Source organism: Grammomys surdaster, unplaced genomic scaffold, assembly GCF_004785775.1.
Source record: "Grammomys surdaster isolate TR1022 unplaced genomic scaffold, NIH_TR_1.0 227, whole genome shotgun sequence".
Classification (NCBI taxonomy): Eukaryota; Metazoa; Chordata; class Mammalia; order Rodentia; family Muridae; genus Grammomys; species Grammomys surdaster.
The window spans coordinates 10,521-26,812 of NW_021604672.1; the positions used below are offsets into that span (position 1 = coordinate 10,521).

Genomic DNA, 16,292 nt, shown 5'->3' on the forward strand with positions numbered 1-16,292 from the left:
CTCAACATACAGCTCACAGCCGAGAACTCAACATACAGCTCACAGCCAAGAGATACAGTGTGAGAATTACTTCAGACTAAAGTAGAAAGAATAAAATTTTGAGCCCCCCCCCTTCTGCTGCCTTTGAAGATTGAACTCAACTTTCCCTCAAGGCTGACAGAGTGCTGTCTGAGATGGAAGTAGTAGGGCAGGGCCTCTCTCCCTCCGCTCCAGTTTCTACTTCACACCGTAGAGCACCACACTCTTACAAATGGAAGTGGTCACTGGTCCCATCATGTTCCGCCCTCTCCTCCCGCAGTTCTACCTGAACTATACAGGGAGTTGGCGACTGGTTCCCACAAAGTACTAGGAGTTTCTGTCCTGAATTTGAAGTTGCAAGTTGACATTTTGTGGGTGAATGTAGGTCAGCAAGGCATTTTGTCTGTCTTTCACAGTGTTTGGAAAAAAAAAAGATCAGTAAAAATTTTCAGATTTCATCTTTTAAAAACTCCAGATTTCTTGGCTTATCTTAGAGATCCAAAAGACAAAAACCAACCAAACAACAAAACAAAACAACCCCTAAACCAAGAGTCAAACAAAACCCAAACAGCCAAACAGAAACTGGGGCCAGATCCTACATGGTGTGTTGACCGGCTAGTGAGGACCTGGGGGCTCCTCTTTTGGGAGGGCGGGTCACTGTCTGCTCTCTTCTCTTCACTCCCCAGCACTGTCATGTCTCTGGGCCAAGCACTGGAGTTTCCCATATGTTATTTTAACTGTAACTGTAAGTTCTGCTTGTACCTGCTCTAAGTTTATGCTGAGACTCATTATTCATGTGTGATCTCATTAAGAAAAGCAATTGTATGAGAATGTAAAAATAAAATAGGTTAATAAATAAAATATTCTTTGCATATGTGGGAATACAATTTTATTTAATAGATATTTGAGTGACAAGTTTCCCTTTATCTTTATAAAAAATGTGTATCTGAGCTATGGTCATCCCAGGATTCAAAAGGCTGAGGCAGGAGGAGGCTAGTTGTTGAGGCAAGCCTGGACAACAGAGTGAGACCTGTTTCACCCCTCCCCATATTGTATTTTCCCACAGGGAAAAGCAGTGTGCAGCCAGCTTCAAAGTGTCTGCACTCTAAAGACTTCTGATGCTGCAAAATGATATTGCAGGGCTGTGCATGGTACCCAGTGGTGTATTCTTGTACATCTTTTGTAGTTCTTTTTTTTAAGTAATAAATTGCACAAATTTAGTGGATAAGTGGAGGAGGAAGAATAAAACTGGGACATGTTGGAGAGAATGAGAAGGCCAAGGAATGCAGTGTGAGGAGTTGAAGCAAGGAAATATATTGCCTTCGAGCACTGCCCTGGAGAGAGACGTCTGCTGGCAGGAGGAGGAGGTGTAAGATCTCAAGGAGAAGGAATTAACTTATCTAACATAAAAATGCACAGCATTAATTTGTGGGAAGAGGTCAATCCAGACCAGGCAGAGCCACTGTTCCGCTATTCCTCCCTTCTCCAGGAAGCTGCTTCCCCCTGACCCTCCACACCCATCTTCCAGATAATGAATCGTGCACAGTTGATGAGGTTTGGCAGTGACAAGTTACCCGCCACCCACTGTGTTCCTGGTTCTTAGAGAGTTATGGAAGTTGGGAGTTGGAAGCTGAAGTAAGATACCAAGGTGAAGTCCTTGACCCTCAGCATTCTCAGTGTGAACGTTTTCCTGGCTTATGCTTACTCTTTGTCTTCTTTGCAAAGGTTGGAAACACTGAGTCTTGGACTCTAGCAAATCTTCAAGTCTATAATGCAATGAGTGTAGTCAGAAATAGAATTGATTTTGTCTTGTTTTTAATCAAATAGATACTGTTGGGGTATGATTTGCTGTTTTGAGCTTTGGATCCTACTTTAATGTGGGGTATCTATAGAGTAGAGAATCTCTTACTAGCTTTTATTTCTCTAAGGTTAATAAGAGTATTTCCTCATTCATTTCTCTTTTAAACCCTTGAGGTGGGGGAGAGGGAGTTTTTCTCAGTATAAATGCACAGGTGTGGGTCTGTGTGGGTCTGTGTGGGTCTGTGTGAGTCTGTGTGGGTCTGTGTGGGTCTGTGTGGGTCTGTGTGGCGGCAGAGTCTGGTTTGTTGAATTGGGAGCCCATAGATCTGACTGTTTAGCTATAGTAGCCGGTTTGCTCGAGATCCTGGGTCCACCTCTAAGAGTAGGGATTGCAATGCCTGTCTTACTTGTGTTCTGAGGATCCAAACTCTGTAGACATGTTTGTATGTCAAGTGCCTCACCTGCTGGGACCCCCAGTGCATCATTTCTAACTTCAGTGATTTGAGTCTTCAGAACCATCTTTTGATTTCTTGTTTTTCTGTCTTGCCTCTTTTATCTTTGTTATTTCCTTCTTTCTGCATGCTTTGGGTTTAGCTTGCTCTTTTTGATTCTCATGGGGGAAGCTGAGGCTAATGATTAATATTTTCTCCTTTGTCAACATAGGCATCTAGAGAATACATTTTCCTCTGTGCATACTTTTTTTTTTTTTTTTTAATACCATGTCTTGTAAGTTCTGGAATGTCTCTGTTTTTCTTCATCTTACCATGTTTTTAGTTTTGTGGTGATTTCCTCTTTGACTCCTGGCTGCTCAGGAGTGTATGTTTGCATGTTCATGATTCCCTTAATCCATTCACTGCATGGCTGCAGTCCTTTCAGATATCTTGGGGCTTGTATCACGAGCCACCATTCATTACATCTGGAGAATGTATGTGCATCTTTGAGGAGAATGTATATTCTGCTCTTGTTGATTGGAGTGTTCTTTAAGTATACTTACAGTCAACGCATCTGTGGGATTGCTCATGTCCTCCATCTCCGTGTGTGGTATAGTCTTTTGCCCGTCACTGCAAGCTAGTGTGGCGTCTCTGTATATTATCGCTCAGTGCCCATCTTCTCTTGCAGGTACTGTCAGTTTCTGCTTTTTGCTCGTGGAGCTGTGTTGTAGGTGCACACATTTATAACCGTTACCTCTTCCTGATGAGTGTGCATTCTATCGTAAATGTGATTTTCTTCCCTCCTAGTAACAGTTTTTTTTCCCCCTGGAGGTTTGTTTAGTGTGACCCAGCTCTCTTGCTTGCTGGTCATCCTTTCCCTGACACTTTTACTTTCAACCTGTCCGTATGCTCACATCTAAAGTGTGTTTCCTGAGGATGACATCTTAGTTGGATAGTTTTTTATTCTTTTTGTCTGTTTCTGCCTTCGATTTGATTTAAGTATTAAGTTTACATCAGTCCTTTTTTAGTGAATGTTTTAATGGCTCTGATGTCCTGACTTAGTGGTTTTTACTTTTAAAGCCACCCCTTTCTTCACTTTTGTTGCTCGACTGTCAGTCACCGCCTCGGACCACTGTGGACTCAGCAGCTGTCTCTGCTTCTGAGGGCTTTCCCCGATGAGCTCACAGTGGGATGAAGTGTGGGTGGCTTTCCATGCCTTCAGCAGATGGACAGATAACACATTTTTGAGAACAGCTTTAAGGAACCAAATCCAGGGGCCTCCTTCTGGTGGCGTCCAGACCAGTTCTCACCGAGGCTGTGGATTGTAAAGGATACTACAGAGTTAGAGGAGAGGGAGTAGGTGTGGTCAAGTTACAGTGCCATGAAGATGACTGTCCTCATCAAGATCTGGCCATTTCTTTTGAGTGAAGTGTGCTTTGCATTATTGCATGTATGCACTTGGTAACTTTGAGAATGCTAAAAAAGCTGATTCTCTTTCTGGTTGTGTTTATGGTGGATTTTGACACGTTCTTCTTACCTGTTCTTTCCCCAATTCATTTATTCATTCATCAACCCATGGAGTAGTATTAAGCCTGGAAAAAGGTTTTGCTTTTCAGATTTGTGGCTTTTGGTTGGAGACTGACCACTTGGTTGAAAAGTCTAAGTTTTAACTTTGTCTCACATGGTCAGTACCTGCTTCTCAGAATTATGATAGAGACTAATTTACCCACTGATGAATTATTTGAAAATGAACCTGTGTGTCACCATATAATGGGAGGATATGAAAGGCAAAGGTGACATTGATGTAAAAGGTAAAAATGTCAACAAGGTTGAACCCCAGGCTTGCTTTATTTATGGAAGTAGTAGATGCTTTGAATCCTTTTGAGAATAAGGGGTTTCCTGGAGTTAGGACTTGTATAAAAGGAAAAGTCAAGTGGTGAAGCGGAAGTCAGAGGATCGGGGAAGAGGTCTTCCAGCAGTCTGTGTGGAGCATTGCTGTAGGTGGGGAGGTCAGACATTGAAGGGGAATCTGTGAAGCCAGGTGCTGCCATTGAGATGAGACCGTGAAGGGGAGTGTAAAGAGGTCGGCGGGAATCTCTGGGAACTTTGTAGCTAGCAGCCCTGTGAGGTCAATGAGAGATTTTCACAGAGGGCTGGAGCTGCTTTGATCAGCAGGGTTGGCTCCCAGCTGGGAGGATCAGCCACACACACAAGGCAAGAGCTAGCGGCTCTGGGTCTTGCTTGTTTGCCCATGACCATGTTGGCATGCAAAGGCTGGTGCCTTAGTCTGGCTTGCAGCTCCCCTCCGGCCAGTCCTGCCGTGGAGACAGAAGCACAGAGGAACTCAGGAAACCTCATTTCTAGGGTAAGCACATTGACGTGACAGAAGGTAAGGAAGGCCTTGGCCCTTTGACTTGGGAGCTTGGTTTTCTGGAAGACAGCTAACTACTAGCAGATACTTTGTAGCTTATCTTACAAATAAAAAGAATTCTGATACAGGGCAGCTTGAAACATTGAGCTCTGTAGCAGAGTTTAGCGTATAGAAGACTGTGGACTTGGCTTTGTGATCAGTACCCAACAGAAGCAACTTGAGGGGGAAAGATAGACTTTCAGTTAGTTTCAGAGGGACTTGAACTGTACATAGAGGAACTAGGGCAGTATGAGTGTATGGCAGATTCAGAAATACCTCATCAGGAAGCAGAATGATGCTCTAACTGGGCTGGGTATCCCCTTCAAAGGCCCCGTTTGCTAAAGGTTCTGAAATAGTACTGATAGCTGAGGACCAAGTGTTAAAAATGAGCATATGTGTAACATTTTAGATTAAAACCAGAACCACTTGTTTTAGTTAATAGTTGAATTGCTTGGTAGTAAGTTATGAAGGTTTTTTTTGTTTGTTTGTTTTTTTGAGACAGAGTTTCTCTGTGTAGCCCTGGCTGTCCTGGAACTCACTCTGTAGACCAGGCTGGCCTCAAACTCAGAAATCTGCCTGCCTCTGCCTACCAAGTGCTGGGATTAAAGGCGTGCGCCACCACTGCCTGACTTGAAGATAATTTTTATAAACTGACTATTTTCTCATAATAAGGTGTGGTATAAAGCAGATGATTTTTCAGTTGGTTTTTAGTTAACATTGACACTATTTCTTATCTGGGTTTATTGAGTTCTATCAGTAGGATATCATCAAGGCCATTGACTGACGAGGTCTGATGGGCTGATAAGGCAACCGAAGCATAAAGTTCATACTGTTCTCAGCAAGATAAGACACGAGTGCTTTCACTGTGCTCTGATTTGACAGAGTGTAGCTTTTGGATAGAGAGAAGCATTTTTCTATATCCATATCCATTTCTCAAGGGCCGGGGCTTCAGAAAAAAGCTCATGTTCTGGACAGTAGCTATACTTAATTCCACCCCTGTATTATTTATAAAAATTCTTGGTTTTTTTTGAGGACCCATGCATGTTCTCAATTTAAATGAGTGGGCTAACTATAACCTACACATTTAGTGCCTTTGAAGTTTAGACAGAACTTTCCGTGGCTTTATGTAGACATACAATGCTGAATGGAAAGGTGAAGGCTGAGACCATTGCTTGGCTGTCTATACTGTAATAACACCCATGAGATGTTCTGCGGGCTACTTATTATATCTAGCTTGCTGTGTTCAGGAACTAGAGAAATAATCATTGGTGGTGTCAGAGACATACAGGCTGACTCTTACAAATTCTTTAGGTTCCAAAGCATTAACATTAACCAAAAACTAACTCTGAAAGAAGCCTTTTCTCCAGGATACAGGTACTTAGTAAATGGCTACATTTACTTCTTTAAAGCTGAATAGGAACAAAGAATTTTGCTATGCACTTGGTACATTATCATACAGCCCTTTCTAAGTGGTATTAGACCTCTTAATTGTATTTAAGAGACTGAGTCTTTGAAGTTACTCAGGAATGGAAACTGGGAAGAGATGATGTCTTAAGAGTAGAGACTCAGACACTACACTCTCACAGTGTTACCTAGGTCAGGTTGACCTTAGTTGGCTGCCTGCCTGAGTTGGTTGGGAATAGTTAGCTACTACTTCACAATCCATGCTGGTCCCAACTGCTCTAGCATGACTTTGGCTGTGTCTGAGCAATCATCCTGCCCATTTGGCTTGCAGTGTAACTGGCAGGTGTCTGCCGCCTTGGGTCTCATTCTCTTCACTGGAGTCCGGAAGCTCGTGGTGGCAGAGGTGCTCCCAAGTGCTCCCCTATTACACGGTACATTTATAACAGTCCTTTCCAAATACGCTTCTTCTCCTCCTCTGCCAGTTGTGTTTCTCAAAGCCGAGGTGGAGGGAACAATCCCTGGATTCCCTGGGTGACAAAGTCGAGGTGGGTAAGCAGGTTGCAAGTGCTAAATAAACAAGTCCCTCTATCCTGAGTGTTGAATTTCTTCCTCCACATCACATGAGGAATTTCTGGTATCTCAACTTTGGTTTTTGGCCACATTTGAGTCCAAGTTTCGTCATGTACTTGAGCACATTATTTAGAGCGATCCCCAGCTGTTTGAGTTAGCATTGTGACTCAGAACTCTTCTAGGGGAGCTCAGTTCAGCCTGATTTCAATTATGATCACATTTGTCTCTGGTTTAACACCTCTAGAATCTTTTTGATCCCAAGATTTTCTCTCTATAAATTAAAACCTTTCAGTGCCTTCTATGTGTGAATTTATGTGTCTAGAGGCCGTGACCGATGGGATGAATGGTGCAGGCATCAGTCTTAGGTGAAGTAATGTTGATCCTGGAGAGAGAGGACTGCTGTCTGCTGGTATAGGGGCCAGACAAAGTTGGGAGTTTCTGTTCTTTAATCCAAAAGTCCTTGAGTCTGGTCTTCCATGATCATTGGCCTCTTCTGCTCCTGGCTGTGGTGGAGTAGCTGGTCTGTGGGTCACTCTCCTGCACTTCCTGTGCTGTGTATGAGTCTGCCCCAAACATAGTAGCTCAAACCACATAATTCCCCCTTTAAGTTGTTTGTGTCTCTTGTGTCTCTGTGTGACAGGAATCTGGGGAGAGCTTGGCTGGGCTTTGGGATTTCTCAGAAGTGACAGTTAGGTGGTGGTGAAGAGGGTGCTTCATGGGGCTTAGGACGCTCCCACCAACAGAAGTCCTCCACACTTAGGATAGCTTGAGGCCAGCTGGGATTCCTGTCCTCATCTCAAGGCTTCTCTAGGTGGCTTCTCCTCATGAGTCAGCTGAGGGACAGTGGGACTGCTTACATGGCAGCACAAGTCTTCGACCCAGTGTCTAGGAAAAGCTCTCCGTGTTGAAAATCACTCAGTGTTATTTTTACCATAGTCCCAAGCCCACCCACAACATTTGATAAAAAATTAAAAAAAACCCAAAAACAATGTATAGCTAAAAGTCCATTGAGAAAATGATAAAGTGAAATATATTTAATTAGCTCCAACTTTACACAGAACGAGTGCCTCAGTCTGCCCGAGCTGTGCTTCAGGAGTCCTGAGCTGGTAGGAGGCACTGGCCTGACAGCCACAAGGACAGTAAGCCCTCCGACATCATCAGAAATTCCCTGGTTCTCTACCTTGAGGATCGAAAACACCAAGGGCCATTTCCTTTCCTTAAGCTGTCTGAGTGGGTCTGGGAGCCGCTGATGTATCTCTCACTGTGTTCCTTCACGCTGCCCCGTCACTCGTCACAAAAAGCCCTGAGCTTGTGGGCACTTTAGTCTAGAATTCCTTCTTCAGTGGGTGTCATGGACTTGTTTGTTTCCTTCACAATCACAATCATGGCATCTTCCAACTCAACAGATAGATTCAGTCCCAGATTTCCAGCAGACAGTGCATGTAGTCATATCTGTACTGAGTGGTGACTGACATTTATTGCAGACCACAGAATCCACTGTAACTGGATAGAACAAAAAGGAATTTTAAGTGAGTCAGCTTTGGAATTTGTGGAATGGTGTGGTACAAAGTTTAAATGCCTTCCTGTCAAGAGAAATGCTTTGAACCATACTGTAAGCTTATTAGTGTGGCCACTATCGTATGACATTTTGGTTAACTGTTTGTCTTTATGGGTCACAGAATTTTGCTCAGATACATTAAAAACCATTATATTAAGAGGAAACTTGAATTCTAAAACATTGAATTATAAAACTTCATATTTGTTTTGGTTTTCGTGGACTTCTAACTATTTCCCCTTGGAAAGTGTTCATAGATTTTGATTCCATGTTCAGAGTCCACCTGACAGTCTGTATTACCTGTAGTGCATTGCAAATGCAAAAGTGCCAGCATCAGAGACACTTTGAAAAGTGCATTCCTTATTTAAAAGAGTTCACAAGAATTACATACCTTACAGATACATCTAACTTCAACTAATCTAATCTACAGACTTTCAGATTGTGGTATTGGAAACAGGAGAGCAGACGTGGGTGCGGTGAGTTGAGGATTGCTTGTAGTAATCAGCAGTCGCATGATCAGTCAGCCTTGTACTGTGGCCATCGATAATGATGCTCACACCTTAGCCTTGTGTTGAGGGTGATCTTTAAGTTGGTCTTTAAGCTGGATGACTGGACCTGCATGTGCCTGGTGTTGGTGTTACCAAGCAGACTGTCCTGGCTGGATGGGAGTCATGGGTAAACAAGAACTTGGGGTAAGTGCTGTTCTCAGTAGCTGTCGGATTGTAGCACACTTGACAGCCGTGATTAGGTAGCCAGGTGTGAGCAGCAGGAAGTTGGACCTGCTGGAGTTAACGGATCCAGCTGAAGTCTTGGGGATCAAGCCCCCTGGCTCTTCAGTGTTGGTCCAGTGTAAGTCAGGATTCCTTAGCCTTTGACAGCTCCAGCTCCAGGCCTTCTGAGCTTACAGTTAGGACTCTGAGATCCTTGGTTCTAAAGGACCAGCAGCTTCCTGGAGCCTGTCTAGTGACTAGTGCCTGCTCTTTCTCTTCTACCTCTTTCTAACCTGACTTCTACCTGGCTCTCTGCCCTTTTCTACCTCCATTGGTACTGTGATGTGATCTCTAGAACCATTTAACTCCTCCTTCAGATAGGCAGCCCCAGCCACCTTGCTGCTTTAATGTGGTGGCCTCCTGACTTCCCAGCTCTGCCTCCTGAGGTATCACACAGCTCCTTTCCTGCTGCTTTTGTGCTGACTGCCCAGCTGCCGCTGCCATGGTCCTCTGCCCCTCCTGCCATTGCCACTGTCTCTAGTCAGTGCACTTTTTTCTTCTTGTTACCAGTTCTGCCCACAGTACTAGAAGCAGGCAAGAAAGAAAGGACTTTGGGGTTTGTGTGTGTGTGTGTGTGTGTGTGTGTGTGTGTGTGTGAGAGAGAGAGAGAGAGAGAGAGAGAGAGAGAGAGAGAGAGAGAAGCTGGCAACACAGAGTATCTCTTAGCCCACTCTATAGTCAGAGAAGGGGTATTTGGACCAGTCACAGCACACCTCACAAACAAGTGAAGGCTTTTGTTTGCCCTAGTCACAGACCCCTGTGAGGCTATCTTGCGGGGGTTGGGGGGGTGGTTACGGTGATTACTTAGGGTTGAGGGGGGATGGTTCCAGTGATCACCAAGCCTTACAAAAGCTAAAAGTCCTGGCTGAGGCCATACTTCCAGAGGCAGAAAGTGAGTGTGATTGTTGTTCAGTTGTCTCAGGTGTCTTTGGAGTGTTCCAGATGGCATCGGGAGAGTCCAGTTTGGTAGATTACTCCCCTCACCCATCTCAGCTGATTTTCAGTGAAGTGGACATTAGGAACTCAAGGAAGATGTCACTGACACTAATGGTGACTTCAGCCGACTTACCAGGGCTTAGCACCTGCCCAGAAGAGGGAGAGATGGCTCTTCTTCTTCTCAGTGCAGTTTCATCTGTAGATGAGATGTGGCTTGGTTAAGTGGTAGATTTTTAGCAATGACTTTTAAATTCCATCTTTTTAAAATAAGATTTCAACAACTTAAATACAGAACACATAAAACCAAACAAAACCGTCTTCATGCTATGGGGCAAGTTGAGGTTAGAGACACTTCTTTAAGATCAGCAGTGGGACCAAGCGAAGCAGGGGACGCTGTGGAGTGGTGGAGTGGACGGCCTGCCAGGCAGGAGGCTCCCCAGGTCCTTAGAATAGTTCCTGCCTCTCCTACTTCCTTTTCTCTTAGGCCATATTTGTCTTCTCTTGGGCTTTTCTCAGGCAGCCTATGCTCTTGAATTTTGAAGCAAGTAATTTTGAAAATACACAGACTATGAAATAAAAGTACACATCCTACAAATACTAGTTAGTCACAGTTAAGTGATTTTGCTCTTTTTGTTGCTGCTCACAGGCAGAAGAAATCCTTAGGCAAGAACTGGAGAAAAAGGAAACACCAAGTTTATACTGCTTGCTTGGAGATGTCCTGCAAGATCACTCTTGCTATGACAAGGCCTGGGAGCTGTCACGACACCGCAGTGCACGTGCCCAGCGCTCCAAAGCTCTCCTCCACCTTCGGAATAAGGAGTTTCGGGAATGTGTGGAGTGCTTTGAACGCTCAGTGAAGATCAATCCCATGCAGGTAAGGCCTCATAAAGCCTTAGGGTCTTGGCTTGGGGTTTTCTTTTCATAAACACAGCAACATGTAGGATGGGTTATTGAGAAAATGTCTAGATTTATACACACACAAAAAAAACATTTAAGATATATTTTCTATATGTGTGTGTGCAGGTGCACGTGTAGGGTAGAGGACAGCTTCAGGTGTCAGCCCTCAGCAGCTGGCCCCCATGGTTTTCAGGATGATCTCTTGATGTCTCTCACTGATCCAGTGCTCACTAATCGACTGTGTTGACTGCAGTGAGCCTCGGGGATCCTGCTGTCTGGTCCCCAGTGTAGGCACTGAAAAAGCTTGCTACCATTTGGGCTTTTGTACATGCTGGGCATCAGAATCAGGCTGGTGTGTCCAACCCTTTGGTTCCTCAGGGTCACACTAGATGGAGAACTGTTTTACACACACATTAAATCCAAAAGCAGTAATGAAAATTGATGAGAAAAAGTCTGTATAGCTTTTTGATATTTGCTACTAAAGGTAAGCAAAAGGCCCTCACATAGTAATCCTGATCATGTGGTCAGCTTTCAGACAGTCTTCTTAGATTGTTGAGCAGGTCCTAAGTTTATGATCACTAATAAAGAAAATGAACCTGTCCAGTAACAAAAGTCACCATTTTTAAATTATAAATGTAATATATAATTATAAAAGTAACATAAAACTTTTTTTATTTGACATTGCATTTGAAAACTGGATGTATCAGTAGCTAGTTTAATGGGAGACACTGTGATTCTCAGTGAGCTCTCAGGTGCTCGTCAGAGAGCTCAGTTCTGATCATACTGTGAGTGTGCTTTGTTGAAAATAGTTGCTCACATGGGCTGGAGAGTTGGCTCAGCAGTTACGAGCACTGTCCTCTTGCCAAGGACTGGAGTTTGGTTCCTAGCAAGCATCTGGAACTCCAGTTCCTGGGGTTCTACCACCCTCTTCTGATCTCAGGCAACAGGCACACACATGGTGCATCTATATACATGTAGGCAAACACTTATACACATACATAGATCTAAAACATTTGTAAAGCAGTTGCTCACAGTTTTGGTGTTAGCAGAAAGTGAAGGCATGGGTAGTGAGGACATCTGTCATTGAACACAGGACCCAGACAGAGTCTGGGAAATCCGTGATCACAGTTTCCTTTCAGTTAAATGTAAGATTGCAGCTTTCTTCATCCCACTTGTAAATTAGCAGGGGACATAGACTGGTGTTACCTGAGAGTTGGAGTCGTGAATACCAAAACACTATCCTCATGGAAATCCTGAAATCTGTTTCTAAACTCTGTGTCAAATTGAGAAGCAAACCTACATATTTTGTTCATAGGCCAATATTTAGCCAATGTGAAGATGCATAAAATTGTTTGCCGTAATCTAAGTTTGCCATAATTGCAGCTCGACACATTGGTTTTAACCTTGAAGAAACATGTTTAACTCATTTAAGTGAGTGGTTAAATTCATTAAAAATGCTAAGTCTATAAGCCAGATTTTGTCATCAAGTCTTGGCACAACTTTTGTTTGATATAGTTATCAAAATAAGCAACATGATGAAGTGTTGAAAATCATAAAATCTTACTGATATTTGGACTTAGCCTTCTTACTCCTGAAAAGTAGTGACGTTGCCATCTGCCCCCCTCCCCTTTCCCTCCCCTCTCCTCCATTTCTTTTCCTTCTTCTCTCCTCTCCCTTCTCCTGCTCCCTCCCCTCCTCTACCCACCTCCTTTTAAAAAAAGAACCTGGATAGTTTTTAGGAATTTCTGTAATTGATGATTTAATATCTAGCTCCTTATGAAATTCAGTGTTGACAACAATTTGTGTGATGTCCCCATTTTTAATACTTTTGGTCATATGTTTTCTCGATGCACTGTACAGTGTGACATCACTGAACATGAGTTTTGAGTGGTGATTGTATCATCTTCCATTAATTTTATGAAACCTTGGTTTTTACCTACCATCTCCATCGCAGATTTAAATACTCTGTAGTTAATAACTGATGCTGGAAATATGGCAGCAGTTATTCCTTAACCAGCTAGTTCCCCAGACAACCACACAGAGACCTTTTAATATTCCAAACCTTAGGCCTTAACTGGGCAGACTCTCAACTAGTTCATCTAAGTTAACCTGACCATGTAGCCCCTTCTAGCCACGTGGCTAGCTAGACCTTCTAGGCCAATAGTCACTACTTTCTCCTCTGATGTCTCCTAGGGAAAAGCCTTCCTCTTTCTTCTTTTCAGAGTTCCTAGCTGGGCAGTGGTGGCACACACCTTTAATTCCAGCACTTGGGAGGCAGAGGCAGGTGGATTTCTGAGTTCCAGGACCAGCCAGGGCTATACAGAGAAACCCTGTCTTGAAAAACCAAAAAAAAAAAAAAAAAAAAAAATGCACAACAAAAGGTGGTGTATGTGAGAATTGGCTCATCTCGGAGAACCAGATCTTGAGGCACAGAATTTGGCACTTGAATATGTAGCAGCAACGGACTAGCTTCAACACACACGCTTATAGTGGACAAAGAAAATCACTTTAATAACATAATTTCTTTTAGTGCTTTGTGTACATTTCTTTAGCTGTGCCTTTAAATGGCATTAAAGAGGCCATCTCCTCAGTAGCTTTATACTCGTCATGGGTACAGGTGACAAGTGGAGCGATATTTATGGCGTGAGTGTTGCCATCCACCCAAAGCGGAAGAGTGTGCACACACTTGCTTTGTGTCACACTGCAGTGCAAGTTGGTGAGCTACAAAGTTCACACTCAAGAATGTTGTAATCAAGCTCCAAACACATTAAAAATAACAATATGTTGTAAGTAAGCATTTGATTTTTGTGTTGGGCTACCTTTATAGCCGTCCTGGAGCCCATACAGCTCATGGACTGCTGGTTGGGCACCCCTGAGTTAAAATTTGCTACTGATACTTTCAGGACTACTAGAAAGCAGATACCTCTTTAGGCATACTGCTGGTTTTGAAATCCAGATGATCTGACTGTGGAGCCAACAGTTTTTGTTCCTTAGCTGAGGTTAGGAAGTACATATGAAACATGTAATTTGCCATTTCTGAATGTGCAGTTCATTAATGTGAAGTAGGTTCATACTGTTGGACATTTTCATCTGTGAAACTGAAACTAAACGTGTTAGGCGAGTCCTTATTTCCCTTTCTTTAAACCCCTGGCAGCCTTATCTTTTCCTTTCTATGGACTCAGCTATTCTCATCTACAGACTTCATAAGAGCAGAGTCATACAGTCTTCTTCTTTTTCCTTATGTGTATGAGTGTCTGGCTTGCATGCGTGTAAGTATGCACCATGTACATAGTGCCTACAGAGACCAGAAGAGGACATCGGATCCCCTGGGACTGGGGTTACAGACATTTGTGAGCTACCCTGTGGATACTGGGAACCTAATCCTGGTCACCTCCCGGAGCAGCCGGTGTTCTTAACTTCTGAGCCATCTTTCCAGCCCTCAGTATTCATCCGTGATGACTGGTTTGTTCTTCTTAGTGTAGTGTCCTCTGGGCTCATCCATGCTGCAATAGCTATGCGAACTTCTCCTTATGAGATGATATCCCATTGTGCCACATTCTGTTCCCCTGCTCATTGGGTAGAGATGTGGATTGCTCCCATGTCTTGCCTGTTAGGAATAGTACTGAGATGACTTGAAAATGGGTGGGCAAAAAAGGTAGACCTGGTAGTCCTTTACACTGGAGCAGACATAATGCTTTTAAAAATTGGCTTTCAAGGAATCAGGTTTCATTAGAGTGTTCTTCAAACAAAATTTAAGGTAGGTGTGTGTGTCATATGTGTCCGTGTGTGTTGTAATGAGAATAACACTTAGTATCTTTCAAAGCTGGTGATGAGTAGCAGGACATTCACATACAGCGACTCTACTGCAGTTAGTGGGGACTACACGGCAGCAAAGATGCCTAATGTATAACTTTGGAGTTGGTTTTCATTGGCAGCAGTACTAACTCAGTGGTTCTTACTACCTGTGATTGTGTAACTTCTGGAGATAATTTTGACTTTCATAATGGGAAGCAAGAACATGTGCTATTGGCTTGTGAAAGGGAGAGATACCAGAGATGCTGGAAGACAAAAATCCCATGATGAAACATCTCAGTGCACAGCATGGCTGTCCTTTCCAGCTTTTCTGGCCTGGCGTGTCAGCAGCACAATGGTTAAAAAGCCATGCCCTAATTTAAATCGTCTCTCCTCCTCTCACATGCAAGAGAATAGAATGGGCTCAGCTTTGAGGAACAAGTCATACTGGAATAGGTTAAGGAGGAGCAGACTGCAGAGCTTTGGGAACAGAAGCTGAGTTGTGTGCTGAAGGGATGGAAGAGCTGGTAAACAGGCCAGTTTTTCAGAGCTGGAGAAAATAGGGCCTTTACAATGGGAATGCTAGATTGACCCAGGCTATCGAATATCTTAAATATGAGGCTACACTGACTGCCTTTTTTGTTCGGTTGTTCGGGAACCACTAAAGTTGATTTATGCCGTGCTTCCCCTTCAGTGCAAGAATGGGGTGTGCACAAAGGGACTCAGGACCATTGTTTTGTGCACACAGCTATGGGAGGGGGACACTAGATAGCCTGGGTGGGAAGCTAGTAACAAGCTACATTTTGCAGGGGAGTTATTAGTGCAGGAGGGATACTGTAACAAAAGGATGACTTGGGGGAAGTTGCAAGGGAAGACTTGACAGGCTTGATGGCTTTGTTATACAATTTAGAACTAATTACTGAGACAAAGAAGTGACAGTTGCTCAAAGCAGAGTCACAATACAGACAGATATTATGTGAGGATGCTGTGCAGCCTGCCATGTGTCTTTAATTCAGGCAGACTGAAACAAATGCCAAAATACACAGGCATTTGGTGCTCCAGTTGTACACCACTGCTACAAGCTATAACTCAGATGCTAGATGTAGTGACTTGTGACCCAAGTTGGCCAGCTCTGAAGAAAGAGCTGTCATTACACTGTGCTGTCTCCTTTAAGTGCAAGGAAGAGAAGCTAGAACTTAAAAAAAAATGTTGTCCAAAGATTAGTTTTAATGTGAGATCTAGGTAAACGGAGAGAGGCATCTATCTGCAGAGCATCGATGTAAAGATAGCACTGTTTGGCTAAAGCCAAAGTCAAGGGATGGGCTGCAAGATTAACATACTGTTTATGGTGCATTTCTCAGAGAGCCAGAAGGCACACACCGCTTACGTTAGTGCTTGAGATTGCTAGCTACCATCCACTCACACCTACTCATCTTTTCTCCCATGAGACTCAAGAGAGTAGTAAACTTTAATCTTGGGCTTCAGGGTCTTAAGTGCTAAACGCTGAGGTAAGTAGAGGAGAAATCTAACCAAATCTCCATAGGTTGACACAGGGACCTGTGTAAAGTTTGAGTTCTTATTTCTTTTGTTAGTCATTCTTCCCCTTGTGCTGGCTTTTATGCAAAAAGTAAAAATGAATTGCTTAGATATCAAACCAGTGTGTGTAGATATCAAACCAGTGTGTGTAGATATCAAACCAGTGTGTGTAG

General features: G+C 43.4%; 1 protein-coding gene across 1 annotated transcript in view; it reads left to right on the plus strand.

Annotated features, from left to right (window-relative positions):
- Positions 1-16,292, plus strand: part of Ttc27 (tetratricopeptide repeat domain 27) — a gene marked incomplete at its 5' end in the record, with an annotated part of 78,795 nt that overhangs the window by 9,996 nt on the left and 52,507 nt on the right. Inside the window, one exon of the mRNA XM_028773440.1 lies at positions 10,541-10,768. Within this exon, the coding sequence (XP_028629273.1) occupies positions 10,541-10,768 (228 nt within the window). The remainder of the gene's footprint in view (positions 1-10,540; positions 10,769-16,292) is intronic.